At 50.2% G+C, this 27,123-nt stretch overlaps 2 protein-coding genes and 1 long non-coding RNA gene across 5 annotated transcripts in view; all 3 read left to right on the top strand.

The window, feature by feature from the left end:
- On the top strand, positions 1-16,104 carry MAP1LC3A (microtubule associated protein 1 light chain 3 alpha). The gene is made up of 4 exons (XM_030502853.1): positions 1-580; positions 9,963-10,018; positions 14,161-14,267; positions 14,858-16,104. Exons 1-4 carry the CDS (start codon positions 541-543, stop codon positions 15,018-15,020), a joined length of 366 nt encoding a protein of 121 aa, XP_030358713.1. The 5' UTR covers positions 1-540; the 3' UTR covers positions 15,021-16,104.
- LOC115615108 lies at positions 929-9,146 on the top strand. Its single transcript, XR_003993950.1, has 2 exons — positions 929-5,640; positions 5,810-9,146. It is a non-coding gene; the product is annotated as an uncharacterized LOC115615108 (long non-coding RNA).
- Positions 16,105-21,910: 5,806 nt separating the features above from the next.
- MMP24 (matrix metallopeptidase 24) overlaps positions 21,911-27,123 on the top strand; it is a 38,497-nt gene continuing 33,284 nt past the window's right edge. Inside the window, exons 1-2 of one of the 3 annotated variants that reach the window (XM_030502859.1) lie at positions 21,911-22,481; positions 24,539-24,687. In XM_030502859.1, coding sequence (XP_030358719.1) covers positions 22,383-22,481; positions 24,539-24,687 — 248 coding nt within the window. In that variant the 5' untranslated portion in view covers positions 21,911-22,382. Of the gene's footprint in view, positions 22,482-24,538; positions 24,699-27,123 lie in introns of those variants that run through there. The other 2 variants (XM_030502861.1, XM_030502860.1) reach the window with 2 other exon arrangements.

Below are 27,123 nucleotides of genomic sequence, written 5' to 3' on the forward strand. Positions count from 1 at the left end.
CGGTTTGTGTCTGGGTTTGTGCGCTGTGGAAGCTCAGAACTGGGCCCGTGCCCTGTGCTCTCGGCAGCCACCCCATGAGGACCCTTCCTCGTCGTGCCGGTGGTTGCGCTGGGAGCAGCAGCGCCGCTGGGACCACGCTGGAGCCGGGATCTCCAGAGGAAGCAGCCACCAAGCGCTGGAGTCTCGACGCCTCCATCCTTCAGGCACCTCCGACGGCCGCAGCCGGGGGCTGGTGCGGAGCGAGGCGGAGGCCGGCTGCTGCTCGGGTCAGCTCGGGAAGACTCGCCGCGTCCCGCGGGCAGCAGCCGCGGTGACACCCGTAGGACCGGAGCGCTGCCGGTGCTCCGCGCGCCGACAGAGCGCGGCAGGGACCGGGGCGGGCTCTTCCCGCCCCCGGCGTGAGGCCAAGCCCCGCCCCGCCGGGCGTGCCGCGGTGACGTCAGCGGCCCGCTCCGCCGCAGCGCCAGCGCAGGCCGTGCTGCCACCGGAGCCGCTCAGCCGGCACCCGCGCCCCGGCCCGGCCTCGCCGCCCTGGCCGCCATGCCCTCGGACCGGCCCTTCAAGCAGCGCCGCACCTTCGGTGAGCCGGGCTGGGGGGAGCCTGGGGGGTCCCCGCCGCGGGGCCGGGGGATCGGGCTCCGCGGAAAGGGGCCGGCGGTGCCGCGGCCGCCGCGCGGTGATGTCATCCCCGCCGCGGGTCTCCGGGGGGCGGGCGCGGGCGCTGGCGGAGGGGCCGGGGGAGCGCTGGCCCCCCCCCCGCGATGTACCGGGCCCCGAGCGCGGCCAGCGCTGCGCCCTGCGGGGTTACGGGGTCCTGGAGCCCGGGGTCGGTCGCTGACCCCGCACCGGGGGTGCCCGCTCGATAAGCTCCGTTTTTATAGAGCGCGGGGTAACAAAACCCGGCACAGGAGCACGGTGGGGCGGGCGGCTGCCGGAGAAGCCCGAGTGTGGTTGCTGAGCTGTCACCCTCCTGTGTCATGTCTTGTGTATCTACCCGAGGAATTGGGGCGACTGGGGTGGGGTGTCGACTACAAGGAGCTCTGAAGTCTGCAGGGCGAGGGTAGGAGTCAGGAGGTAAATATTCTTGGAACCAGATGATAAATTTAAGGCTACTTCCAACCCAAACCATTCCGTGATTCTTGCTTCACTCTTGCCCTGGGTCCAGTCTTTACACTTTGGACTGTCAGAGCACAATGACCTCTTCAAAAATTACCTTCCATCCTCCCATCTCCTTAGGCTTAGAGTAGTTATTGTTCCAAGAATTTGATACACCCTGTCTAGTTGTTCTTGACACCAGAAGAATTAATGCTTCCGTCACACCCATCCCTTTGTTAAAGTACATGGTGGGGAAACTCAAAATGAAAACTCAAACCGACAAGACAGTGACCACAGAAGGTCCCAGGTTGGATTGCCAGATCCGATAGTGAAATCAGATGAAACATCAACTGCTGTTTCTCCTGACCTTTGCCAGCTGGCATTGGGAAAGGTCCATGTTTCTGGCAAGTTACATCCCAAGGGGGCTATTGGTTGAGCTTTACTGCTTGTATAATGCTGAAATCAGTGTATTCATGCCAAATGAGGCCTTGATTTGTGTCAGATGCTGTCCAAAGGCAGGTGAGGGCGTGTTTCCTGTGTTAGCTTTAAAATTGGAGCTTTTTCCTGCTGATCCAACCCCTCATTGCTCTCTTGGAAACTGTAAATATTTGGTAATTTATTGGCACAACCTTCCAGGCCTTGAATGCTTACGCAGCCTTCTCCTGCCACAGCGACCGAGCCAAGGGGGCATGCACAAACAAGGGAAGTCTGGGTGCCCTGGGACACTTGTTTGGACCCTGCTTTGTTCTCCTGAGCTATGTATTAAAAGAAGTAAAGTCCTAGTAAGTCCTTAGTGACCCTTAGTAACTACCAACTGTTAAACTGGTGAGAATCAGCTCATTATGGTCAGGAGGAATCTGGTTTGCCTTTGCAGGTTGCTCAGGCTTCATATGAGCCAGAAGGAAAACAAAATCTGAGGCTCAGAGTAGTTGAAAGAAAGCAGGATTAAAATAGCCTGGGAGGGAAGGAGGGGGTGAGGGAGTTTGGTGCCGGCAACTGCAAGTGCTCCTTGTTTCTGTGTTCTTTCCTCTGCCCTTTTGCTCTCTCAGCTGACTGGTCTGCAGAGCTCAGCCAGGAGGAGGGGAAGGAGGAGGAGGAGGAGGCCTGGCAGCCCACACAGTTGCTTTGGGTTAGGGCTGGAATTGCTCAGTTGGAGAAAGTAAATACAGCTTGTTTTTGTCTTCAAATCATTACACAACAGGGGCAGGAAGCGATTGTTTACGATGCAGTTGGAGAGGGCTGATGGAAAACATCAGCAGTGATGCTGTATCCTCAGAAGGGCTTGATTTTTAGGGCTTTAAAACTCTACTGAAGTGGAGTAGTTCTAAAAACAACCAGACAAAAGGCAGAGTCAGGAATGTAGCTGTTTACAAAAGGCGCCCAGGCTCCAGGTTCACAGCAAGTGGCTTGCTTAGGTCTTGGTCTGCCACCCCATGCTGAAGATTCTACTTTCCTCAGTGCATGTTTCCCCCCTTTTTGTATTTTTGAGGTTTCTTTTTCCATTATTTTCTTCTGCTTGTTCATCTGCTTTGCCTTGGGTATATTCTGAATAAAATTCATCATTGTCGCGGATGTGAAAAAGGGACTGGCTGGGAAACGCCAGGGCTTTGAGCCAAGGCGTGTTGAGGGCACCGAGTGCTGACTTCTCCCGTGATTTGGAGTGCTGTTAGTGGTGACAGGGTGATGCTCTGTGACTTGGTCCTGTCTTTGGCACGTCTGCAGCAGAGCATCTTTGGTCTGGGTGCCTGGGGGTAAAATCCGATAGTAACTCTCTGCATTCATGTGCTGAGCCTGGCTGTAGTCACCGAGGTGGTTATCTTCTGTGTAGTCAGATCCTTTGTAGGAGCCCAAAACAATTCCCAGAACAAAGCTGTGGTTTGTGTCAGAGGAACAGGGTGTCCTGGCTGCAGCGAGCATGCGGCAGCCTGACAACACCATTGTGCTTCCTGTAAAGACATGAGTCCTCGGGAGCGTTGGGCAGTGCTCGCGCCTCCCACTGCTCTTGAAGGGGTTGTTTTGAATTGGCTGCTCCCTGTTGCAAGGCTGACAAGAGGCTTCAAGCTTTGTTTTCAACACAGTGCACAACCAGTGTGGTGGCAGCCATGGACCTTAAACCTAAACCAGTTGGCTCACTTAGCGTCAGCTGGCCTCGTGCCCCAGCATCCTGCTGAAATGGAGGCACTTGCAGTGAGACACATACGCTGTGTCCTGTTGGTCAGCTGGAGCCCCTGGCTAGGTGACAAACTTAGAGGTTTAACCTTAGCCTCTCTGGGCTGAGTATTCCCACCCAGGCTCAGCCCTCTGGGAGATCTGCCTTTAGTTCTGGGAAGCCACCTTTCTGCAGAGGAAAGGCAGCAATAGATGGCAGTGTGTGGAGCTGAATTCCCTCTCCTCTTGGCTCAGGAAAAGAGTGTTGCCTTCTCTGGGGACTCACCTTGGTGTAACCCATGTTTATATCAGTTGGAAGACCAGCACTGGATGAGTTGTCTTGTCTCACACACCATCCTGTGCTTGTCGTAACAGTTTTGCTTGGTGGTTTGGAAAAGTGTCCTGATGTGAGGTTGGTTAATCAGTTTGTCATCAGGTTCTGTGCTTGCAGTAGTCATGCTCTAGCAGTTGTGCTTTAAGACCTGGGCTTCCTTGAAGTGAGGCTGCTCCTGCGAGTTGATGCTTAGCTGCCTGTCTTGTATTAATTACTGAGAACATTGTGTGACGTGTTTTGATGTGGGGTTAATTATCAGTGTTGAAGAAAATACTGGTACAAGAAGAACTGAACAAACATCCAGAGCTAATGCCAGCTAGACATTCAGACCACAAATACTGTGTTTTTTTAATTATTATTCTTTTATATAACAAACCTGACTGGCAGCCAGGGTAATAAAACCTGTGTGTCCTTTGCTTGTTACTTAATTCTTTCTTCACTACAAGAACTTCAGATATCCCTTTGAGCCAGGAGGGTGGAGACTGATGAATCTGGAGTCTTGCTGCCTGTCATAAAGTAGCTATGAGCCACAGACAAGTCATCTCCATTGGCTTCTGTGTTCCTTCCTTGGCCAGACCCAGAGTCCCTCGGGAGGTGTCACCCTGTTTGGGTGACGTTCTGTGGTTGACCTGCAGTGCATAAAGATTCTTGACTCTGTGGTCTTGCAGTTGTTTGTTGCCTTTTGTCTTCAGAAGGCAGTTCAGAAATAGGCTGTGGAATAAAATGAAGGAATAAGTTCAACACTCTTGTGTCTGGCACATCTCCCCAAATAGACCTGGCAAATGTGTGCATGTCCAGGCCTGTTTGTGCAGAAATAGCAATGTCCTGGGCTGTGCGAACTGTCTTTGTGCATGCACATGTGTTCTGCGTTAAAACACAGTTCTGTCAGGAGTGCCACTTCTTTGAGCAGTCTGAAGTGTTGTGAGAAGTTCTGAGAAATTTGAGTGCATCTCTCCCGTCTTGGAGGCTTGTAATTGCAAAGGTTGTCCAGACGGAAGAAAAGGTCAACCAAAGCTAGAGGGAAGCCCTCACAGAGGAGAGTCTCCTGAGGCTCATGCAGAGGGAACTTGCTGTTATTTTTCCAAGGCTAGTGAACTGTGATTAAGCACTGAGCAAAAAAAAACCCGTTCCTTATCTGGAACTCTGATGAAAGTACTCAGTGTGCCACCCAAACATGGCACAGAAGGTATTGCCCATTTGCCTCCCATGCTCAGGAGGTGTAGTGAGTCGGAAGCCCTGTTTAAAGCTGTTTGAATGCTGGAGGTCCACTGCTCATCCTGCGTGGCACCTGGCAGGGGTGACGTGGTACTGTGCATCCAGAGAACAAGTGTCTTGACATGAATTTAGACTTTATGGTTGTTGTGTGGCTCTGCTTGGTCACGAGCTGAGCCCTTTTCATGGATTTGCCAGATACAAATACTCATTCCTGGAGTCAGGCTCAATCATATTCAGATATAGTTTGAAACTGGGAAAAAAAAAAAGGTGGTTCCTATTTGTGTTTTAAAATCCATTGTCAAGCTGTACTCTGCAGCCAGGAAGATTGGGATACACAAAGGAACAAGACTGCTGAGATCCTTCTCCACTCACAGGGCTCTAGGAGCTGGGCATTCAGAAATCCTGCCAGACATTAAACATTTTATAATGAAGTTGTAACAATGAAATGGATAGTCCTGCAGACCTCATCACTTGCTCCACGTTCATGTTGGTAATACCTTCCTGTGACAGTAGAGCACCAGGCTCTACCTACACCACGTTGCAGAGACATGCTTTGTATCAGACATGAAGTTCAAACCAGTGCAGTTTTGGTCCCAGGTCATTCATTGTGTCCAGAGCAGACAGAAGAAGTAAAATACAACCAACGATCAGAATCACTCTCAGGTTTCTGCATTGCTGCTGTCCTGTGTACCCTGACAACACCCTTTTCTTAGCAGCAAGGACAGCTTTCCCAGGACACAGCTGGCCTCCCGAGCTGTGTCCTCCTTTCCTGGATGTGGAGTCTCCTCTTGCTCCTCCTGCAGTGCCACAGGCCTGTGAACCAGCCCTCCAGCACTGGGCAAGGACAGGTCAAGTCAGCTGTGGTGTGAGCCATGGACACATACATGGGGTGCACTTCCTGATGGTGAGGGGTGGTGAGACCACTTCCTGCTCGGCCTTTGGGTGGTGTGAGACCACAAAAATATTTATTGATGTTCATCTGGAATGACCCGCATAACTTCCCTGTGTCTTCAGCAGTTGCCAGCTCATCCCAGACATACCTGATTTCAAGCCATCCAGTCCATGCTCAACTGGTAGCAGGTCGATGACGTTTCCAGGTGGTGTTTTTTCTTCATGGTGTTTTCTTAACAGCATTCCTGTTGGTCACAGACAACAGGGCTGGTTGTAGAGTCCATCCACTGCCCCAGGGCAGTACTAGTGTTTGTCCAGTGTCTCCTGAAAAATGCTGTCCATCACACAACTGCATTGCTGGAGAACTTGCCATGTGTTTTCCTTCTGTTCCACCCTCTGTACTTTTTTGTCTGATTAAACTCTTTTGCACCCAAGGCTGTCCTTGTGTCCTGTCTCTGCACGGCACCCAGCACAGCTCTCTCCCATAGCATGTGTTCCTGGGCACTGCTGATAAAAAAAGGTTCATGTTTCGAAAGTCTGGCTTAAAATTTTCTACTGTTCTTAACTGCCATAACCAGCTCATCCCTTATTGCCATGGGATACATGGTGTGCCCACGTCTTTGGGAGAACAGCTTGGGAAGGACCTCAGTTAAGAAAAACAGCTGAGATTCTGGTGTTTTGGGCAATTTGCAAGCTTTGCTGTGGGTACTTAACAGTTGAAACAGCAGTTGGAGAAGAAACAGGCAATTTCTGTGGCATATGCAATGCTACAAAAATACTCCTGTCTTTCAATAGGCCCCAGCAGTGATTTTTTGCTAGGAATAACTAATGGAAAGGGTGTGTTTTTTATCTTGCTGCCATCTTGAGCTCTCGCATCCTGGCAGTGGGGAGAAGCCTGGCCTAACCTCACAGCAGAAGTGGATCAGGCACAGGGCTGTTCCCTCTGTTTGCAGGTCAGGGATCTTGCCTCAGCTACTTTGTCCCATCCTGCTTGGAGGCCCTGAGCTGCTGAAATCAGGTGTTTAGCAAGGAGGGGCCAGAGAAAAAAGTGCAAATAGGGACTGGGTTGTATAAACAGTTCTGGTTCCTTTTACATATAGGCTTACGATTAACTGTGGCCAGGTGCTGCAGGAAAGGGGAAAGTCTTAACCTCAAATAGCACAGCTATAATTTAGAAGCTGCAGGAGAAGAACAAGGCTTGTAAAGTCAGAGCTGTCATGTATGAAATGCAAGTGTGCAGACACTGCTAATTACAGGGTGGAGGAAGCGACCTGCTTGAAATGCTGTACGTGGCATGAGCCTGGGTGCCAGGCTGGCATCTCCACCATGTCTCTCTGAAGACCCCTTTAATGGTTTTCTCTTTATTCCTATGACTTAGATTAGACTACAGATACATGAAATTAAAGGTGGTATTTATAGCCATTCTTTGCTGTGTGATGTTGAAGATGCTGACATGAGACAAAGGATCAACCTCTAGCTCCCACTCTCAGCTGAGGAGGTTGTGGGTGACCATCACCTACTTCTTGCAGGAGATCTATAGCACCTGAACTGTGGTGTGCACAGAAATAACCCTTGTGCAGTGTTTGAGGCAGGACAGATTGATTCCCAAGCCTGTTTGGTTGGACCTCCAAGGCTAGGATGGGACTGAATGTGCTCTTTAGCAGAGCTTCCGATGGCCTGGAAACTTCTGCCTGGATCTTGGGGCACCTGAACAGCTTAGGTGGGGTTGATCCCAACTGCCTTCATGAATGAAGTTTCTGAAATAGGCATCTCCTGGGCAGAGGAAGAAGAGCTTAGGTGCTTGTAGCTGCAGTCACACGTACCTGCTGAAGGGATCCAGAAGCCCTTTGAGTAAAGCAGCACCAGCTGTCGTTGCCTGGTGGTAACCTGGAGATCAGCTCCCGCACACAGGGAGGGCAAAAGCTCTGCACACCTCTGACCTGAGGGACCAGGTCCTGGGCACATGGCAGGTCTTAGAGTGGGTCAGGGGGCCATATGTCACACTTGAGGCTGGTTGAGAGCTTTGTCACTGGTGGCTCCTGCCCTTGATTCCTGCTGAGCATGAAGTCAGCAAGACCTGGAAGAAACCCCTGAGCTGGATTTGGTGATGCTTCCAGGGAGCAAGAGGGGCTATTGGGCTGCCTTTTGGTGCATGCAGCCTAGACCACTTGGATGCGCTGAGGTTATCTGTGTCACTAGCCATCGTAACATGCAAAGGCTGACAATTTACCTTCAGCAAATTAGTTCTCAGGCCCTTCTCATAATTACCCATAAAAAGTTCTGTGACCCTACAGGGAAATGCATGATGTCTGGGGGGTTCATCCACATGGCCACCTTACCAGATGGTCATGGAGAGAGATGTGGGATAGGGTGGATACTGAAGCTGGAAAAACTAGCCAGCCATGAGGACACAGTTTTCTGCAGGCTCTTTTAATACCCAGCAGGTCTGAGCCTAAAGTGCTTATGCTGGTAAGTGTTGTCCACTCGTGCTCTGGATCTGCAGCCTTTCAGATACTGTCCTGTGCGTTGGGTGCTTGTGTGATGGGTGCTTTCTGTCACTGTGTCCTTCAGCCATTGCTGTACCAGTGTCACATGCAATGCTGATTGCTGCCTAACTCCTTGCTGGTTTGAGACCTCAGGGGAAAATGGCCTGTACCACAAGGATAACTCTAGGTGCCCTGGAGCATTGGATATGGTGAAAAGGAAACACAAGGAACTACATTTGCAGTCACAAAATCCCAAACAAATATGCCTGAATTTTGCATCAAATCTAAATAATCTTGCTTTGTCTTGCTAGCCCATGGAGTCCTATAGTAGAAAAGTTTAGCAATTCCTAGCAGAGGGATAATTTCGCTTTATTATCTTAAAAAGATAATTAAGTGCTTAAAAGCCTCTGTGATCTGGTGATTTTATAGTTGCGTGTCCCAAAAGAAACTCCAGTCTCTTCCCAAAGTAGCATCTAGCCAATTTCAATTTATAAGAAATAAGGTTTTATTGAGTGGTTAGAGGAGAAATGCTTAATGTTTGTGGGGAGAAAACACACTCAAACACATGCACTTATCCTGCCCTGTCCTGGTGGGTTGTGAGGAACTGGGGCTGTGTGAGGCAGCTCAGGGGGGTCGGGCTCGAAGCAGATGCTGCGCCAGTGACTCTGTGTGTGGCAGGAGGATCCATCACAGGTCCTGCAAGACCCAGATCTTGCATTTCTAGGTGGTCCTTAGTTGTTGGCCTTCACCCCCTGGCTTTACCTGCTGTGATCCATGAAACTGCTTCCCCAGGGCGCTTCAGATGAGCTGTTGTAGGCTGTGAAGCACTTCCCAGGGTAATGGTAATGCAAAGGAGGAGCATAGGTCTCTAGTGTCCCAGGAAGAGCACACACAGACATACCTGGTCCTGGCAGGGCTTTGTCCTTTCCTTCCTGCTGCTTTGGATTGTGGTAGGTGAAGTGGCCCTCTGATAAAACAGTGAGGGGGCATTTGAATTTCTCCTGTAAGCTCAAGGAGCATACAAACTTTCATGTGCTGCCTGTTGTGTGCGTCAGTAAACTTGATCTCTGGAGGAAAATGGGTTGGAAAGTGTAAGAACAACTGCAGAAAAATATCTTTTAGTACATGGGTCATCTCCTTGCTTAAGTTTTTCTTCCTGTTTCCACGACAGGTCTAGAAGTGCCTTCTGTCAGGCCAGTAGCTGTTGTAGGTGCTGTGAGGGTCTGTGATAGTGAAGGAGCCCTCCTTGGCACTGTGGACTGAGGCATTGTGCCAGATAGTGCTTGGAAGTGTGCAACAGGCAGAAGGAAATGGCTAAAATCCAGCCCCAGTTGGAGAATCCTCTCCTCTGGGGAAGCAGCCAGGAGACACAAAGACCCTCAGCTTCCAGAGCTGAGCCCCTAAAGCTGTGCTGCTGTGTGCTAAAGCTGTGTGCTGGCCATGAGCTGCATTTGCTTAAGGCAGATGTAAGAATACAGTTTTGTTATCCTTATGGTCTCACTTGTGTCATTTGTTTTCCATGTGTGTTGCCCAGTTTTACAGGGCAGGGTAGTATGTCCCCCCCTTGGGAGGTGGTTGGGGTGGTAGGAAGCCGTGAAGGGCTGATCACTGAAGCTGACATCTCCTGACCATCTCCCTGCTGCAGACTGGTCAGAAAAGGCCCGATGAGCAGAACATGCATTTCTTCGGCAGTGTCCCTCTTTGTCAGTTTGTGGTTTGCAGGGTGGTTACCTTGGGCTGAGCTTCCACAGCCACGTGTTTCTAACTTTGCTTCTTCCCTTCTTTCTCTCCAGCGGATCGTTGTAAAGAAGTGCAGCAGATCCGAGAGCAGCATCCCAACAAAATCCCGGTAAGTTGTTCCCACTGTTCTGTGTTAGCCTTTGTTGCCATGACCTCTCTGTCCTGCTGCTGGATAGCCTCCACCAGCCAGCCACAGAGGCTACAAAGCTTTGCTCCCAGAATCAATGCAGGATGCTCCATCAGCCTCCGGTGCCTGGTGCATGCCAGCTGCATTCTGAGCAGTGCAACGTGCAGCCTTTCTCCTACGCTTCACGCCTGCCCTAAAGGCAAGGAGTTGATGTGATCTCAAATCTCCTTCCAAGCTAATACAGCTTTGTGTGGGTTGGGTTTTGTTTGGGTTTTGTTTGTTTTCTGTAGTAGCTACTTGGCTTTTCCTGGATAACCTGATAAGGATTTGTCTGCATCTGCCCAGAGAAAGATGTATGAGATGATCTTTGCTGTATTGAAAGCAGAGACCCTGTTAGGATAATTCACACCACAACCAAACAGTCACACACTTTCTGTGCTTTCCCATTACTTGTTATTGACATGTACAGGTGAGACTCCATGAACTGACTCCAGTTCTTTCTGCTCACGTCAGACTTAATGTGCTGTATTGCTCTTTGGCTGTGAGTGTGCTTTTGATATCCTAGCTGAGTATTTGCGTCTCTTCCTGAGAAGATGGAGAACTTAGTGAAATAACACACTTGGGCCTTGCTTGAGTTAGTATTTGCAACACCATAGCATGTATGACCAAAAAGTGGGATGTGTCCCTAGTTAAGCTCGCTCAGTGTTGGATTAGATTTGCATACAATCAATATTTAGCCTTCAGGGCTTAGTTTCTCAAACTACACTTGGCACGTACTAGCCCATTCCTGCCTTGCTCTTCTTTTGATGTTAGCACAGCATCTTCTAGCAAAAAGAATTTTCCTTCTTTTCCACGTGCTGTCAGCTCAGCAGGGCAGGACCCGACCGTTGCAGCACAGTGAACACCAGTGTGCCATATCATCTACACACTTACTGACCACTGCTTTAACATGGATTTCATGGCATCAGGCTAGCTCTGCATTTCTCCAGAGCTGTGGCAGAGCTAATTACAATGCTTTAAGCTCTAGCAATAAGGACAGGCTAGAAATAAGTTGTACATAAAATATACACACATATGTCAAGTGCCTGTACACAAATGTGTATTGCCTGGGAAAGGAACAGGAGGAGCCAGAGCTCTGCATCCACATGCAGAATTTTACCAGCATTACTGAACCATGGTTGAGCTGGAGTGCTCTTTGTGTTGGGGTCAACCACCACATGCCCTGGGAGAAGGCTTCTGTGTCATCAGGATCCATCCACTGGTGTGGATGTCTGGGGAGCTGTATGTGTGTAGGATTAGCCATAGCAGAGACCCGAGCCCACCCAGTAACTTCTTTGTTCAGTGGCTTTGGGTGCTCCAGCAGTGTTTGTGTCACTGGCACCTCTAAAGGCTTGGTCTCATGTAGACCCTGACATCAAGTTTGATGCTGTCTCTTCTCGTTTACATAGCAAAGTTCCTGCAAGTCCACTTTATCTTACTTTCAGTGCTTGGGCTGAGCAAAGCCACGTACTGCAACATGGAGCATGGTGCAGGGCGTAGCTGTGGGTCTGAGCAGTGCAGTGCAGCAAATTGGCTGTAGGAGGGTCTTGGTCCAAGAAAGCACTTGGAATTGGCAAAGGGGTTTGAGCCCACATCCCAGAGGGAGGTGGGGAAAAGATGGTCCAGGTCACACCGTTCTTGCTGCGGAAAGCACAGCAAGCTGTGCTGCAGCTGCTGCTGTCGTCCTGCATCTCCAGTTTCCACTCAGAGCCCTTGAGTGAGTCCCCTTTTGCTGCCACAGAGGGCCAGGATGATTTGCAGAGTGCATGGCCTGGCTTTGTGCCCAGGGAAGGGCATCTCTGTCCTGTCTCCAGAGCAGGCTGAGGAAGGAGCTGTGCCACGTATGCATGGGGGGACTGTGTGGGGAGAAAGCTGGTGGGACGACCTTCTCTGGGCTCCTGCGAGGGGCTGTTCTGGGGCTGCTAGATCTGGCCCCATTTTCTACCTCTTCAGACTGGCTCCCGAACAAGGGCTGAGTTTATAAATGCTGCCCAAACCCCCTCTGCAATGGGACCAGGACTCAAGGCTCTGCCCTGAGCCTTTCCACCAGTGCCCAGCTCATGTTATTTCTGCAGAGACCTGTGGTGGGTTCTCACCACACCAAGAGCGGTGTCCCACACTGAGTAACCCTTTGGCATGGGGCAGCAGCTTGGAACAGGATGCAGGAGGAGAGGTGGCTTTGTATACAAGCCCTGTGGCCACAGGGATGTAATATTAGCATTCGATCATGCATTTCCCTCCAAGCTGGACAAGAACGTTTTGTCCATTGGCCACCTGTTCCCATAGCTGGTTACCCAAATAGCAGCTCATGTTCTGGAAACAGAAACTCCTGGAGCTGTTGTGCATGAGAGGCCCTCTGTCTGCTCAGGACACAAGGCAGCTGCTGCTTTAACAGCCAGGACATCCTTCTTGGCCCATTCTTGGACTAATTGAGAGGCTTTCCTTTGTGGGATGGACCTGGCTGGTAATAAAAGATGTCTGCTTCTGTTCCTGCTAGATGCAAGTGAGAAGTGAGGCGTAGCCCCAGTGTACAGGGCCCTCTGTGTGTGGAAATGTTGCTGCAGAGCTGTGCCTTTGTGCCTCTGTTTCCCAGTGGCCAGAGCAGCATCCCTGTATGTGGCTGTTATGAGCGTCCAGCCCCTTGAGACTGTCCATTCCGCTATAGCCAAAATACTCATATGTCCAAGCAAGACAAATGAATTACAGTAGGGTGGTTCTGCGTGTCTTTGTCTTTCAGCAGTTACGGTTACACTGCTGCCGCTGGTAGTGTGGCAACAGATGATTAATGGAAAGGGAAATCAGTGTTCCCAGAGGTTCTCCTGATCCTTTCGGCTCCACAGAGCCATCTTCTGGGGATCCTGGTCCCTGCATGCTGCTCCGTCCCTCCATTGTCCAAAGGCATTTGCAGTCTCCCATACATTTTTGGAAAAGACGCGGGAAGATGATTTACGGAGCTCCTTCCCTTATAGTGAAAAGTAATGTTGCGTCTCAAGTCAGAGAGGACGATGAACTGATGAGGATACAAGTGTATTTCTGTGGAGAAAATAAGTAGGTATTAGAGAGATGTGAGAGTCAGAGTATCACTGTAATGGAATGGATTGAGCTTTATAAGTAATATCATTACTTATTCTAACTGCCTGCCACCTTATTCCTTGGAATAAAAATAGGTCATTTCCAAGCTGGTTTAGAATGGCAATTGTAGCTGTCAGGAGACTCCTTAACAGAAATTCATTAATTATAATAGCAGGAGAACTGAACGGAAACCATTGTTTAGCGCTTTCAGAAAGTGGTAAGAGCTTTCCCAGGCAAGGCCTCCTGCAGGGGAGGACAGGCTGGGCTGTCCCCATGGTGGCACCGTGCTGACATGCCCTGGAAGCTCACCACGCAGCTCATCCCTTCGGAGTCCATGTGTCTACACACTGGAGTGTTCATGTAAGGAGCGGGACTGGCAAAATCCAAAGTCCCCCTTTCTGAAGGAAAGCCTTGGGTGGCTTCACAGTGATTTCTAAAAACTATAAATATTATAAACTATTCTAATAAATACTATAAACTAAAACCTCAGAATATTGTTTGGAAATATTCACAGCTCTTCCTGAACAAGCAGGACGATGCCGAACAGCAGCAGCCCAGAGCTGTGGTCGAAAAGGGAAGGAAAATGTCTCCTGCTGTGCACCATGAATTCAGTCCTTAGCTCAAGCCAGCAAAACCTGTGGTTTTGGTCAGTCTGAAAGTGATGTTACAATAAACCTCACTCATCTTCTGTATCTCCTGCATGTCGGGAAGGTAGCTAAATCAATCCACTAATACCAACTGTTTCTCAGCCAGCCAGAGCAATTGGTGCTTTAGTTCACTTGGATGCTTTCCACTGTCTGGCTCAAGCAGAGATGACTTTTTGCTGAAGAGCTGTCTGCAGCCAGCCCGATGGGCACTGCTCATGTCCTTTTGTTGTTTTCCTGTGAGGGTGAAGCAAAGTGGGGCCTCGCCTCAACTTTCCCATTTGTGTAGTTTGATTTGTGCTTGACCTTGAGGCCAGTGCTTGGGGCGCTGTGAACTGTGGCTGACCCTACCATTGACTTTCTCCCCAGGTCATCATCGAACGCTATAAAGGGGAGAAACAGCTGCCAGTGTTGGACAAGACCAAGTTCCTTGTCCCAGACCATGTCAACATGAGTGAATTGGTCAAAATAATCCGGTGAGTGCAGTGGCTCCAACTGACATGCTGTGAACCCGTCCTTGCCCACAGGCCCTGAACACAGGGTGTGGGGTGAGAATGAGGCAGAGGAAGCTGCTGAGGGTTGGGATGGGGACATGACAACCATAGCAGCCTTGTGTCGTGGTACAGACTGGGGTGTGGGGGGAGACAGGTTCTTAGCATCTGGTGAAGGACTGTGACCTCCCTCATAGGAAGCTGATGAGGGGGACTCCAATCCCGTTCTTTATAGAGTCATAGAATACTAGCATGGTTTGGTTTGGAAAGGACCTTAAGACCATCTAGTTCCAACCGCCCTTCCATGGGCAGGGATGTCTCCGTATCCTTATGGAACACGCCCGTCTGCTTTGCCCTTGTCAGACCCTTGGAGAAAGGGGCTTTGCAGAGTCCTGCCTTGGAGCCCCGACCAGCTCAGCTGAGCTCTAAACACCATGTCCTGGGCCTGTGGAGAAGGTCCCAGCTCTGCAGGCCTGGCCCCATGTGAATGGTGTTGCTGGGGGAAGGCAGAACATGCTGTCCCAGGGCCTGCCTCCAGTGGCTTGACCCCAGCCCTGCTGCCCTTGCCCCCACAGGCGTCGCTTGCAGCTGAATCCCACCCAGGCTTTCTTCCTGCTGGTGAACCAGCACAGCATGGTGAGCGTGTCTACCCCCATCTCGGAGATCTACGAGCAGGAGAAGGATGAGGACGGCTTCCTCTACATGGTCTATGCTTCCCAGGAGACCTTTGGCTACTGAAGCCTGTTGAGAGGTGGCATGTGGAGACGGATGAACTGTGGCACACAGGCCCCCGGCCTTGGAAGACGACACAACCAGAGGCTGGCAAGAGGAGGACTGTGCTGAGTCCCTTTCTCTCCCTCCCTCCCTCCCTCCCTCCCTCCCTATCTATCACCTTTTCACCAAGGAGGCTCGTGGCATGTGTTGGACTCACACAACCCTTCACCTCTGTGTAGATCAGCCCCGCTCCCTCCACACACATGCACCCACGTGCAGACACCTGTGTGTGCACACGTGGGGCCTCGGCTTCCCATCACGTCCCCTCGGTGTAACCTGCAGCTGCTCTCACTGTGCTCTGTGTGTGTGTGTGCGTGTTCGTAGCCTGCTGCCAAGACAGCTCAGCCAGGGATGGAGAGAGGACAGGACACTGTCCCCTTGGCTTCCAGCACAGGGAGAGGAGCTGCCTCCCCTCCAAGACACTAATGAAGGGCAGGAGGTCTGCAAAAGCAGCAGAAGATGTTCCCATTGCTCCCCAGTTTTAATTGATTTAATTACACCCATATCAGATTCTTGGTGCTACTGAGTAGATGTAGGCGTCTCTATAGGACTGTGGATAATGTATATCCTTTAGATTTATTTTATTGTTTTTTCGTTTGTGGTTTGGTTTTGGGGTTTTTTTAGGGATAGATTGGAATGGGGAGAGGGGGTAATCTTTCCTGTATTCTGTAGGTAAATAAATCAGGCTTCATTGCACTTTAAAGCATAGTAGATGTCAGAGTGGAACTTACTTTTAATTTATACAGGTTTGCCATATATAGTGCTGCTCCTCTGTTGACAGTTGTACCTAGATTGTCTTTGGGGTTTTGTTTTGTTTTTAATAAAACTGATTTCCCTTCTCTCTGTCTCCCCACTGCATGCAATTTTTAGTCTCTGTGTGGCAAAGAGTTCATTCAAGGAATGTACTGATTTATATTTGCTATGTTCCCATTCCTGTTTCTCATGTATTATACCAAAAAAATGTATATGATAAAATCCCACCCGGTTTAATCTATACAAAGGTATATATATAAATATATATATAAAATAAACATAAATTCAAGTCGTGTCTTGTAGGAATGTTCTGTTCCCATCTTGTTTGTCCATGTTAATGTCCCCAGTATCAGCTAAGAGTGATGAAGAAGTGAGTGGGTTTGGGGGTCCTTTTACCAGCACAACCACATTCACAGCTTTATGTGGTTCTCTCTACAACCAGTAGTGGGTCAAACCACTTTTCCTTCACCCATTGCACACTCAGGGGAGAAAGGGCATATCCCTGCCTCCCTAACAATTCCTATATGGACATCCTGCCGACTACACCAATTTAAATCTCACAGAACCAATAAACAGAGGCCAAATTAACTTTGTGGTTCAAAGTCAGTTAAAGCTCCACTGGCATCACCTACAGATCCAGGATGTCACGTGGATTTGTCACTACTCTGCTGATTCTTGAAGTTTATGGCCAATGATCCAAAATGTGCACTCACCTAACAAGGGAGGGCTCTCAGCCTTGAGGAGTTCCTTTGGATGGCGTCCTGACCCAAGGGGGCAGTCCCCAATGGCAAACCCACAGCTCCAAGGAGGAGCAGCTCCAAACGACTGCTCAAGGGGCTCCATTTACGCCCTGCTTGAGTCTGATCAGTGGTCAGATATGGTGAGGTACCCCCCATTAGCTCAGGACCCAACTTCCTCACCCTCGTACCTGCTGCCTACCACCAGGAGGGAACGATGAGATGCTGTCAGTGGCCAGCAGCCAGGCCGCAGTACAGAACGCAATGATGTGACAACGTAGAAAGGTGGCACGTGATGGCCCAACGCAGCAACATGGCAACACCTAGATGGCCCAGTGGGTGCCTACTCTATAAAGCTGCGTGCTGGGGAGACCATCTGCAGTGACTGCAGCTGCTGCTTCTGAAGCGAGCAGAGTCAGTGCAGGGTCACAACTCCAAGAGAGCTCTTGGAAGGAGCCGTGGAGCACCGCTTCACTGCTGGCGCCCGAAAGGCAGATGCACTGAGTGCACAGGGATGGTGGGGAGAGGTGAGTAGTTCAAAACTAACTACAGGATGCAGTTGAACAACAGGATGCAATCAAAGCCGAGATCTGGGCATGTGCATGGAAGAAATATCAGAAGCTGAAAGAGCAGCTTCCAACAGGGCATTGTTACAGGCATCCCTCGAGAAGCTCGCTGGAGACGCAGACGATGCCTGCTGCTATTTGGCAATCCTCTGGAGCTTCTCTCCTTCTCTCCTTCTTGTCTCTTGAACAAGACCCTGACTGCAAATATACAGAAATCCTGGATCTTCCCAGGAAATATTTCTCTAAGAGGCAGCCATCCCAGAGGTATTTCCCAAGGCAGAACAAGAAAGAAGGACTGTTCCCCATAATAGAGTAGCAGAGCCTGGAAACAAGGGAGCAGAGTTGCCCATGTTAGAACAAGGGCCAAATACAACCACTGCTGCTGTCTTGTGACTGGAAAACATCCAGAAAACCATCTCCAGAGTTCAGCAGCACCATGAAGAATACACGTGGAGACCCCAGACAGCTCCACCAGACAGCACACACAGACCTGACGCCCTTGTGCTTTCAGTAGTTTCCTCCCAAGTGTTTGCTGGTGCTTCCCTTCATTCAAGTGGGGCCACACTGTGTCTAGGCATTTTCCCTGCACTATCAGATTCCTTCCCTCCTTTCCACAGCCCTTGTCCATGCTTTACAGGGAATCTGAACTAGGGAGGCAAGGAGACAGCATTTTTGACTTGGTTTGCAAGCTTTGCTAGTGGAGGGATGGGGCCAGCTCTAGGAAGCCTGGCTTTCACTCTGTGTGAATCATAGAATAGTTAGGATTGGAAAGGACCTTAAGATTATCTAGTTCTAAACCCCTGCCATGGGCAGGGACACCTCGCACTAAACCATGTCACCCAAGAGCCCGTCCAGCCTGGTCTTGAACACTGCCAGGGATGGAGTGTTTATCACTTCTTTGGGCAGCCTGTTCCAGCGCCTCACCACCCTCACAGTAAAGAACTTCTTCCTTATGTCTAACCTGAACTTCCCCTGTTTAAGTTTAAACTCATCACCCCTTGTCCTATCACTACAGTCCCTGATGAAGAGTCCCTCTCCAGCATCTTTGTAGGCCCCCTTCAGACACCGGAAGCTGCTCTGAGGTCTCCACGCAGCTTCTCTTCTCCAAGCTAAACAGCTCCAACTTTCTCAGCCTGTCTCCATACGGGAGGTGCTCCAGCCCCTGATCATCCTTGTGGCCTCCTCTGGACTTGCTCCAACAGTTCCATGTCCTTCTTATGTTGAAGGCACCATAACTGTACACAGTGCTGCAAGTGGGGTCTCATGAGAGCAGAGTAAAGGGGCAGGATCACTTCCTTTAACCTGCTGGTCATTCTCTTTTTAATGCAGCCCAGGATACGGTTGGCTTTCTGGGCTGCAAGTGCACACTGCCGGCTCATGTTCAATTTCTCCTTGACCAACACCCCCAAGTCCTTCTCCGCAGGGCTGATCTGAATCACTTCTCCACTCAAACTGTAGCTGTGCCTGGGATTGCCCCAACCCAGGTGTAGGACCTTGCACTTGGCTTGGTTCAACTTCATGTGGTTGGCATTGGCCCACCTCTCAAGCATGTCAAGGTCCCTCTGGATGGCATCCCTTCCCTCCAGCGTATCAACCGAACCACACAGCTTGGTGTCATCAGCAAACTTGCTGAGGGCGCACTCAATCCCACTGTCCATGTCGCCGACAAAGATGTTGAACAAGACCGGTCTCAACACCGATCCCTGAGGGACACCACTTGTTACCTGTCTCCAGTCGGACATTGAGCTGTTGACCACAAATCTTTGCGTGCGACCATCCAGCCAGTTCTTTATCCACCGAGTGGTCCATCCGTCAGGTTTACATCCCTCCAGTTTAGAGACAAGGATGTCATTGGGAAAGTGTCTAACCCTTTGCACAAGTCCAGGTAGATGACGTCAACTGCTCTGCCGCTGTCCATCAGTTCTGTAGCCCCGTCACAGGCAGCCACCAGATTGGTCAGGCAGGATTTCCCCTTAGTGAAGCCATGTTGGCTGTCACCAACCACCTCATTGTTTTTCATGTGCCTTAGCATGCTTTCCAGGGGAACCTGCTCCAAGATTTTGCCAGGCACAGAGGTGAGGCTGACTGGTCTGTAGTTTCCTGGGTCTCCCATTTTCCCCTCCGTGAAAATGGGGGTTATATTTCCCTTTTTCCGGTCATCGGGAACTTCAACTGACTGCCACGATTTTTCAAGTATGAGGGACAGTGGCTTAGCAACTTCATTCACCATTCATTCATTAAAGGACAATGTTGGTCTTTGTCTTGAGATCCTTCTTCCCTTTCTGCTTAGAGTGAGCTCCTTCTGGAACATCCCTGGCATAAGAATCACCTTTTCATCTCTATAGACCCAAGATCTGAATTGTCCATTTCCATAATTGTCTTAATTTTAAACATACATTGGCATTTTCAATTCCCATGAGTCCGTGGGCAACTCATAAGTATCAGAGTACTTTCCACATTGCTGTTGTTGAATTCTTATGCAAGATCAGTGGTTTCACAGCCAACCCACTGGTTCTGTGTAAGTTCCCAGCTGCGGGTGAGTCAGTCTCTGCGGTGGTGGATGTTCCCTCAGTGGCAGGAGGGTTTCCTGGTTCCCACTTCCAGTCTGGCTGCAGCTTTTAGGTGGGAATGATGCACTGAAGTTGATTTTTCCTTCATCTTTACTGCTGAGAAAGGTTAGCAATAACAGAAATGGTGCCTCCTCCCAAGGAAATGTTATATTTTGTTTTGTGTGCTTTCCCCCAAACGCTAATTCCCTGGATTGGAGGGGTGCAGAGCCCCTTCTAGAGGTACTGGTTTATTAGCTGTGCCTGAGCCTGACTGGATTTTAATAATTTCTGAATCTGTAAAATATACCCAGCCACATCTTTATTTCCTGCTAATAAAATGAGTATTTCATAGGGAGACAGTTTTCTTGTTGGTTGAGGTCTTTATTAAATATTCATGAAGGCTAAATAGTGGCTGCAGGACACAGGTACCTATTTGGCTGCAGCATAAATTCCTGGTGAACCAATTTTTAGCACTGTCTGGGCTAGTGCAGCAGTCCCAAAATGCCCTACATGGTGATGCATTTTTGCTGTGGGAATCGGGTATTGCTTCGGTAAAATAAGAAGGTTTTCCATACCTGCTTTCCATATTCCCTGCAAATCTTTGGTCACTTCGTACCTCTTTGTAGAGTCAATTTCTTCAGCAGGAACAGTCAAATATATCTTTTCTGGAGCAGGTAACACCAGACTGCACTGCTGGGTGTTTGTGGTTCATATGGCTGTTGTGCTGCAGCTTTTGTGGCAGTATCTGTGAGACTATTCCTTATCTCTTCTTTTGTCCTCCGGCTGGTATGAGCTGTTGAAGTTTCTCTGGAATTGTAAAGCTTTTAACAGTTCAGTACTTTGAGAAGCATTTCATGTTTCACTAGAAGTATAAACCCACACAGCTTCCATAACTGCCCAGTAGCATGGCATACTCCAAATGCATATTGAGAATTAGCGTATTTACAGTCATTTCTTTGGCCAGCTGACAGGTCCTTGTCAATGCAATTAATTCCACTGCTTGTGCACTCCACTTCAGCCTGAGTGTGAAGTCTCCACTACTCCATTCACTGTAGTTATTGAATAACCCATAACACAGTTGCTGTTCACATAATACAAGGACCCATCTACATATTGTTCCAGCTTGGGATCTAGAAATGGCACATCTGTTAAATCTCCTCAAGCCTTTTCAGCTTCATGGGTTGTTACTACGCTATCATGATATGCAGTTTCTTCCCCCAGTAAAGGCAGCAGAATAACAAACGGGTTCAGTGTATTACACTGCTTAAGTGTGATATTTGCCATCATTAGGAGAATCAGCTCATAGGGATGTATTTGCTGTGGTGACATTCCCTGTGTAACTTGTACCATCACAGGATGTCCAAGCACTTTATTTTTTCACTCCTTTCAAGCAGGAGTGCTGCGTCAGCAGTCACACAGATGCAGGAAACAGGTCCTTGAGCTACCGCATCTGCCTGACTTGAATACGTTGCAATTAGATGTTGTTGTTCCACAAAGGCTTTGAGTTATCCCTGAGGATGGGGGGGAATGTTTTTCTGGATTTTAGTAAGGCTTTTGATACTGTCCCTCAGAGCATCTTTCTGGACATCCTTCATGTCCAACTGTGACAAGAGCAGGTACACGCTGTGCTGGATGAAGAACTGGCTGAACCTCTAAAACCCAAAGTCCTCAGAGTTTCTCTGGGGGAGCAGCAGCACTTTCTGGCCCGGGATTCCAGCACAGCAATTCCTCCAGGTCTGAGCATGTCACCAGTGCACTGACACGTGTGGCACAGCTCAGATGTGCAGCCAAACTGCCCATGTGCCAGGCTGGCTGTGGTGCCATGCTCCAAGATTCCCTTCCAAGCAGACATGAATTCAAACTCCTGGTCTCAGCATGGCCAAGTTAATAACAGAGTAAGAGATCTGCTTGGGGGCACAGCATCTCTCCCCACCCAGAAATCCTGCTAAAAGAGTTTATTAGGCACGTGTGGCAATGCAGGCTGCAGATTGCTCCCTCAGACCCTCTGCACAAAATGAGGCTGGGCCAGGGACTGTGCTACCCACAAACTTCAAGAGTCACCACGAGGTGCCATTCTGGGTCCCGAGTGAAACAGAGAGAAACGGAGCGTGACAAACCCCTTGGGTCTCTGAGGTAGCACAGAGACCCCTGGGTTCACCTCTCAGCAGCACACTAGCTCCTTCCAGACGGGAACGGCTTCAGGGCGGGAGCACTGGCCAACAGAGTGCCAGCTCCACTCCTCCCCTTCTCCGCACGCTCGTTGCGAGACGCACACAGCCCCCCTCCTGCGCCTGGGGCTTCTACACACCTCTGGAGACACTCAAGCCGCGGCCAGAGACAGCGTGAGGCAGCCCGGGCAGGGAGCAGGACCTCTGAGGACAGGAAACAACCTCGTCGTGAGGGAAGAGACCCACGGAGAAACACCTCGTCCCTCCTGCCGTGCCCCGCTGCTGCGCCAGCGCCGCTGCGAGCCCCTGCCCCGAGGGACGGAGCGCTGGGGCCGCTGGCGCGCGGCTCTGCGCCCTTCTCGCGGGGGAAGCGCGGCCGGAGCCCGTCCCGCGTCCCCCGCCCCACCGCCGGGCGAAGCACCGAGCACCCCCGGCCCGGCCCGGCGGAGGAAGCGGCATTTCGGCGGTTCTTGCCTTCCGCTTCCGCCTGCCCCGCGCAGCCGCCGCCCGCGCCACTGGGCCGGAGCGCTGGCCGGAGCCCCGCCGCGCTGCCATGGCGCCGAGGCGGCGCCGGGGCCTGGCTGCGGCGGGCTCCCTGCTGCCGCTGCTCTGCGCGCTGCTCCGCGCCGCCGCCGACACCAGCACCGGACGGGTAGGGCTCGGAGCGGGGTCGGGGCCGGGGCCTGGGCCCGGCGCGGCGCTGAGGGGGAGCGGGGCTGCGCGGCTCGGTGCGGCGGGATGCCGGTGGTGCCGCAGCTGGGACCGGAGGGGCTGGAAGCCGGGGGCCGGCCTGTGCGCTGTGGTGGCCCGGGGCTGGGCGGCAAAGCTGGGCGGGCAGCGGCTCCTCGGGTCTCCGCGCCCGGCTCCAGCCCCCGTCGCCGTGCCTGGGCGCTGCTGCCCGCCGGAAGCCTTCGGGCATCTCCCGCGGGCCCTCCGGAGCGGCCGGGCTGGGCTGAGCTGTGCGGCCGCAGGCGCCGGCAGCTCCTCTGGCTGTGCCTGGGCAGGGTGGAGCGGGCAGGCGAAGGCAGCCGGGCCCCTCCGGGTGCTCTTGGGCATCAGCGTCTCGGGGGAAGGAGCTTCGTGGCAGTGCGGGCATCGCGGGGTCCTTTTCCCCTGCCCGCTACCGCGTCCGAGTCTGGCCGGGGGGAAAAGGAGATACGCGAGGGTAGCCCCGCTTAGAGCCGTTCTGGTTAGTTAGTTTGGTTATCATTTTGGGTAGCGTGCTCTGCCCTTGCTGCTCAAGGACAGTGTATTTTGGTCAGACCAAAGGTCTGAGAGTTCCAGCATACTGTTTGTCAGAGGCCAGGGCAGTGGCAGCACACATCCAGTCTCCAAGCAGTTTTGTAGTTTGGCTTTGTTTGTGTTGAATACCTCTGTATGGCCATTTACTTGGTGAACTTTAACATACCCAGCCCCAATGCTGTCATACACCTTCATTCTTTGCCTTGGAAGCAGGGCCTTCCTCTGTTCCTGATGGATTCTGTTAACTTCTTGTTGCCACAGTGAAGATGGGGATTGTTCTCCCTCTTGTGCTCCTCCTGACTTGAGCCGCTTTCCCGCTGCTGTGTTAGGTTAAGAGAAGATGTGTCTCTTCTCTCCCCTTTGCCCCGAGTGTTCAGGCTGCCAGTGTGATCCATCAGTGCTTGTGTGTCGGGGGCTGTGTCCTATGGGTCAGATGGATCGTCCTCGTGGTCCATCTCGTAGTAATCCTCATCTAAGAATTGGCTTGGAGGGGTGGAGCATTGGCCAGAAGAAAAAAGCACAGCACTGGGGTGTGTGCAAGAAAAGTTATGGTGAAAGGTTTGTGAAAGCAAGCCTTCATTCAGGTTTTATTACACTTGCACTTCAAGGTGAACTAATGGTCCTCTTTCTTGTGATATCAAAGTGAGGGGGAGGGAGGAGGAGAGGGAAAAAAAATCCTAAATTAATGTGTGTTTTGGAAAATGCATTTTGACAAGTTTGACATGTGGTTTTATCAAAGGCTGCATTTTGGGGGGAAGGCAGGGAAAAGGGACAAAGCTCCTTGAGAAGAGTTGGCTATTCTCCTGTTCTGACAGTTTGCTGGATGTCTGCTGCTACAAGAGGAAAAGTCCATCCAAACAGAGTCCCTGCAAGCTTTCTGAGTGTGGGTTGTTTGTTTTGGGGTTGGTTTTTGATGGTGGTGCTGTGGGGAGGTTTTATGTAAGAAATACTCCGGTGCTCTGTGCAAGCGTAAAGCTGAAGCTGTGTTTGTGGGGATCGCCCAGGCCTGTTAAGCTGTTTGCTTGGAGTGATGGTCCAGAGGCAGCAGTAGGTGGTGGGCAGAGCATTAGTGGGAGCATGCTGCAGTGGGAAGTGAGATGTCACCTTGCCATCTGGTGATGCAAGGTGACAGGGTGCATAAGAAGCCCCTGGAACAAGGACCAAGCATCTTAGGCATTTCTGTTGCCCCAAAGACCTGCCCCAGTCTGCCCCAGTTACTCAGGAGGGATGATGCCATTTTAACTGGCAGGTCTGCACTGTCTGCCAGGACAGCTGATGTTAAGCTGATGTTAACCTGGGTCTTCAGCCCTTCCCAGGGATCAGGTGGTATTACCAAACCTAGCCAAAAAAAAAAGAGAGGTGGTTGAATTTTTTGGGCTAGTTCGTCACTTTTTCATTTGAGATGTTCTGATCTGTTAAGTTGAAAACTTACCATGGCATCTTACCATCTGTTTCTTTCTTTTTCAGGGCTGGTTAAAAACTTACGGCTACTTACTTCCATCTGACAGCCAAATGTCAGCCTTGCAGTCGGGCAAAGCTGTGCAGTCTGCAGTTGCCACTATGCAACAGTTTTATGGGATCCCAGTAACAGGAGTTTTGGACCAGACAACTATTGAGTAAGATTAACGTAGGATAATTTTGTCTTTCTTAATGCATTGTCATATTCCGTGGGTAATTATTCCAGCTGTGAGAAAACCTCCAAAGGGATAGATTTGACTGGCTCAGCAAGAGATAATGTTGATTGTGAAAAGGTGTCCCTAACAAAAACATGTGGACAACTCCACCTTTTCTCTTTGCTAGCACTACTGTTTGGGAGTGTGAGGAGAAGCTCTTATCAAATGTTGTTCTTTTGTACATAGATGGCCATTTCTGGTGCACAGGCAAAGCATGAATCCTGTGAGCTTCTGAAAGCAAAGAACACCAAGGGTTTCATTTATTTTCATCTCTGTCCAGATTTAGGTGCAAATCTGGCTCCAGAAATGGCTTTTAATGTTTATCTTAAATAACTGGAGTTGTGGATCTCCATAGATGCTATTTGTGGCAATCTGTAGTCTGAGATGAAGTGAGTTGTTGTAGTCTGGTGACGATAGTCAAGACTATGTAGCTGTGGATAGTTGCCTTTTATTGGACATCAGATGTTCTCTGCTGTATGTTGACCATGTGTATTGTTTGTGAGCGATGATTTGATAGCACAGAAGCATTGGTCTAAATCACCAAAGGCTCGAGGGACTTTGTTCTTTGAAGGCAGTTGCCTTTAGTCTGCTCTTTGATGTATACTGTGAAGTGTGGTGTGCAAGTGGTGTTCTGGCATGGAGCAGTGTTTGTTGCTGCTACTGCACTGGCTTCTTGTCGTCTGATTGCCTGGGTGTCCTGTACTGGTTGAATCTGTCTCCTGTTAGTCTGGACGAGGGGAGCATCTAATGACTAAAAGAAGATGCAGATATGATCTTACTAAAGCTTTCTGGGGGAAAGAAGCATCTTGTAGTGAGCAAAAAAAGAATATACAAATAATAGAACATGCTTAGGCCCTTCCTGAGAGTTTTTCTCTTGCTCTTTTCTTACTACATTAGCAGACCCTTTTAGAGTGTGCTCTGTCTTAGTTCTTCATCTCTCCCATTGTGGCACTCTGATGGCAAAAGGGACACAGTAACACAAAAGAAGGGGGCACAAAGTAACCAAATAGTGTGAAGAGCAAAGAGGTTTGGTTGTATGCCTTCCAGACAATGAGAGGGAGAAACAGGATAAGTGGGTGAATTAGACAGAAAGGGATCATCCTGGACTGGGAGTGCCTCTCCAGTGAATGTAATGTTCCCTCCTTTAGATCACAGGAAAAGCTCTGTTCTCCCTTGAGGGATAGAGAAAATCCTGTTGTTTTGCTGTTCAAATGAGTTGAAAATGAAATGCTTTTTGAAGGTGGGGATTTTCCATCTGAGATCTCTGCCATCAGTAACACAGTTTGTAAGTGAATGCTGAAGCAGAGCCAGAAAGCAAGGTTGTGTATCTGCAGTTGGTGTGTAGAAGCTTGCAGTCCGGATGCTTATGAGTTGGAAGGGGATGGGGGATGAAGGGGCTATGATACTGGGGTGCTAGTTTGGAAAGTTAGGGAGCTGCTTCTGCTGCCCTGTGAGTGACAGGGGAAGGGAGCAAACTGCATGTGGGAGTCCTTGCTTTAGTAAGTGAAAATATTTTTCTGGAGGAAAGGAAGGTGTTGCCCATGTTTTACTGAATTTATATGTGGGCAGGGGTTGATTGGTGCATGAATACCCAAAGGCTGATGGGCGAAAAACACAGATGGTTCCCCTCTTCTGAAACTCAAGTCTCCAAGACTTGAAACCTCAGGTGCAGCCAGATGTGGGTGTGCTTTGCAGGTGTGAGGTTGTTCTACCTCCCTCTGTTCTGAATCAGTAGGTCCATGTTTTGCTTGGCAGTGTGGAGCAGGAGTACCTGCCTGGAAATTCCATGAAAGGAAAGAGAGATCCTAATTGCTCTTAGCAGTGAGCCTGTAGTTTGAGTTGGACGGGCATGGCTGGCTGGGCCTTGTTGGGCTGTTGCTTCCTCAGACCTGGTTGTGGAAGCTGAGCAAAAGGAGAAGAGCTGACAATGCAGGCTGGCTCTGAGAGCTCTGTATTGCTCAGACATTTGCTAAACTGTTATTTCAGTCTGTGTTATGAGTTTTGAGATTGCAATTACAAATTTTTCTGTCACTTCTATCAGTGCCAAAAGCTCTGTCCCTTGAAAGTGACTTTAGAATCAGTCAAGAGTCTGAAGTTATTATTTCCTGTGGTTTATTTGTGAGGGAACAGGTTCTGCATGTTCTGTTTACTTTTATTATGGAAGCCTAAAGTTTTTCATCTCTTCCCCACCTGCCTCCAAACCCTGAGCTTGTTCTTTTCTCCAATACTGGTACCCAAGTGTGTGAAAGTTACCATGCAGGCGCTGCCAGTGGGAGTGGGAAACTGGGAGAGAACTGGTGTTCTTTATTGGTACCCAAAAGGAAGGTGGGGTGGAGGTCCATTTGGCAGTGGGGCTGCCTTGAGGTAGAAGGTTGAGGT

Source organism: Strigops habroptila, chromosome 13, assembly GCF_004027225.2.
Source record: "Strigops habroptila isolate Jane chromosome 13, bStrHab1.2.pri, whole genome shotgun sequence".
Taxonomy (NCBI): domain Eukaryota; kingdom Metazoa; phylum Chordata; class Aves; order Psittaciformes; family Psittacidae; genus Strigops; species Strigops habroptila.

Coding starts and splice junctions, on each gene's coding strand:
- MAP1LC3A (XM_030502853.1), top strand. CDS start 541: ATGCCCTCGGACCGGCCCTTCAAGCAGCGCCGCACCTTCG. Junction 581..9,962: donor CAAGCAGCGCCGCACCTTCG/GTGAGCCGGGCT, acceptor CTTTCTCTCCAG/CGGATCGTTGTAAAGAAGTG. Junction 14,268..14,857: donor GAATTGGTCAAAATAATCCG/GTGAGTGCAGTG, acceptor TTGCCCCCACAG/GCGTCGCTTGCAGCTGAATC.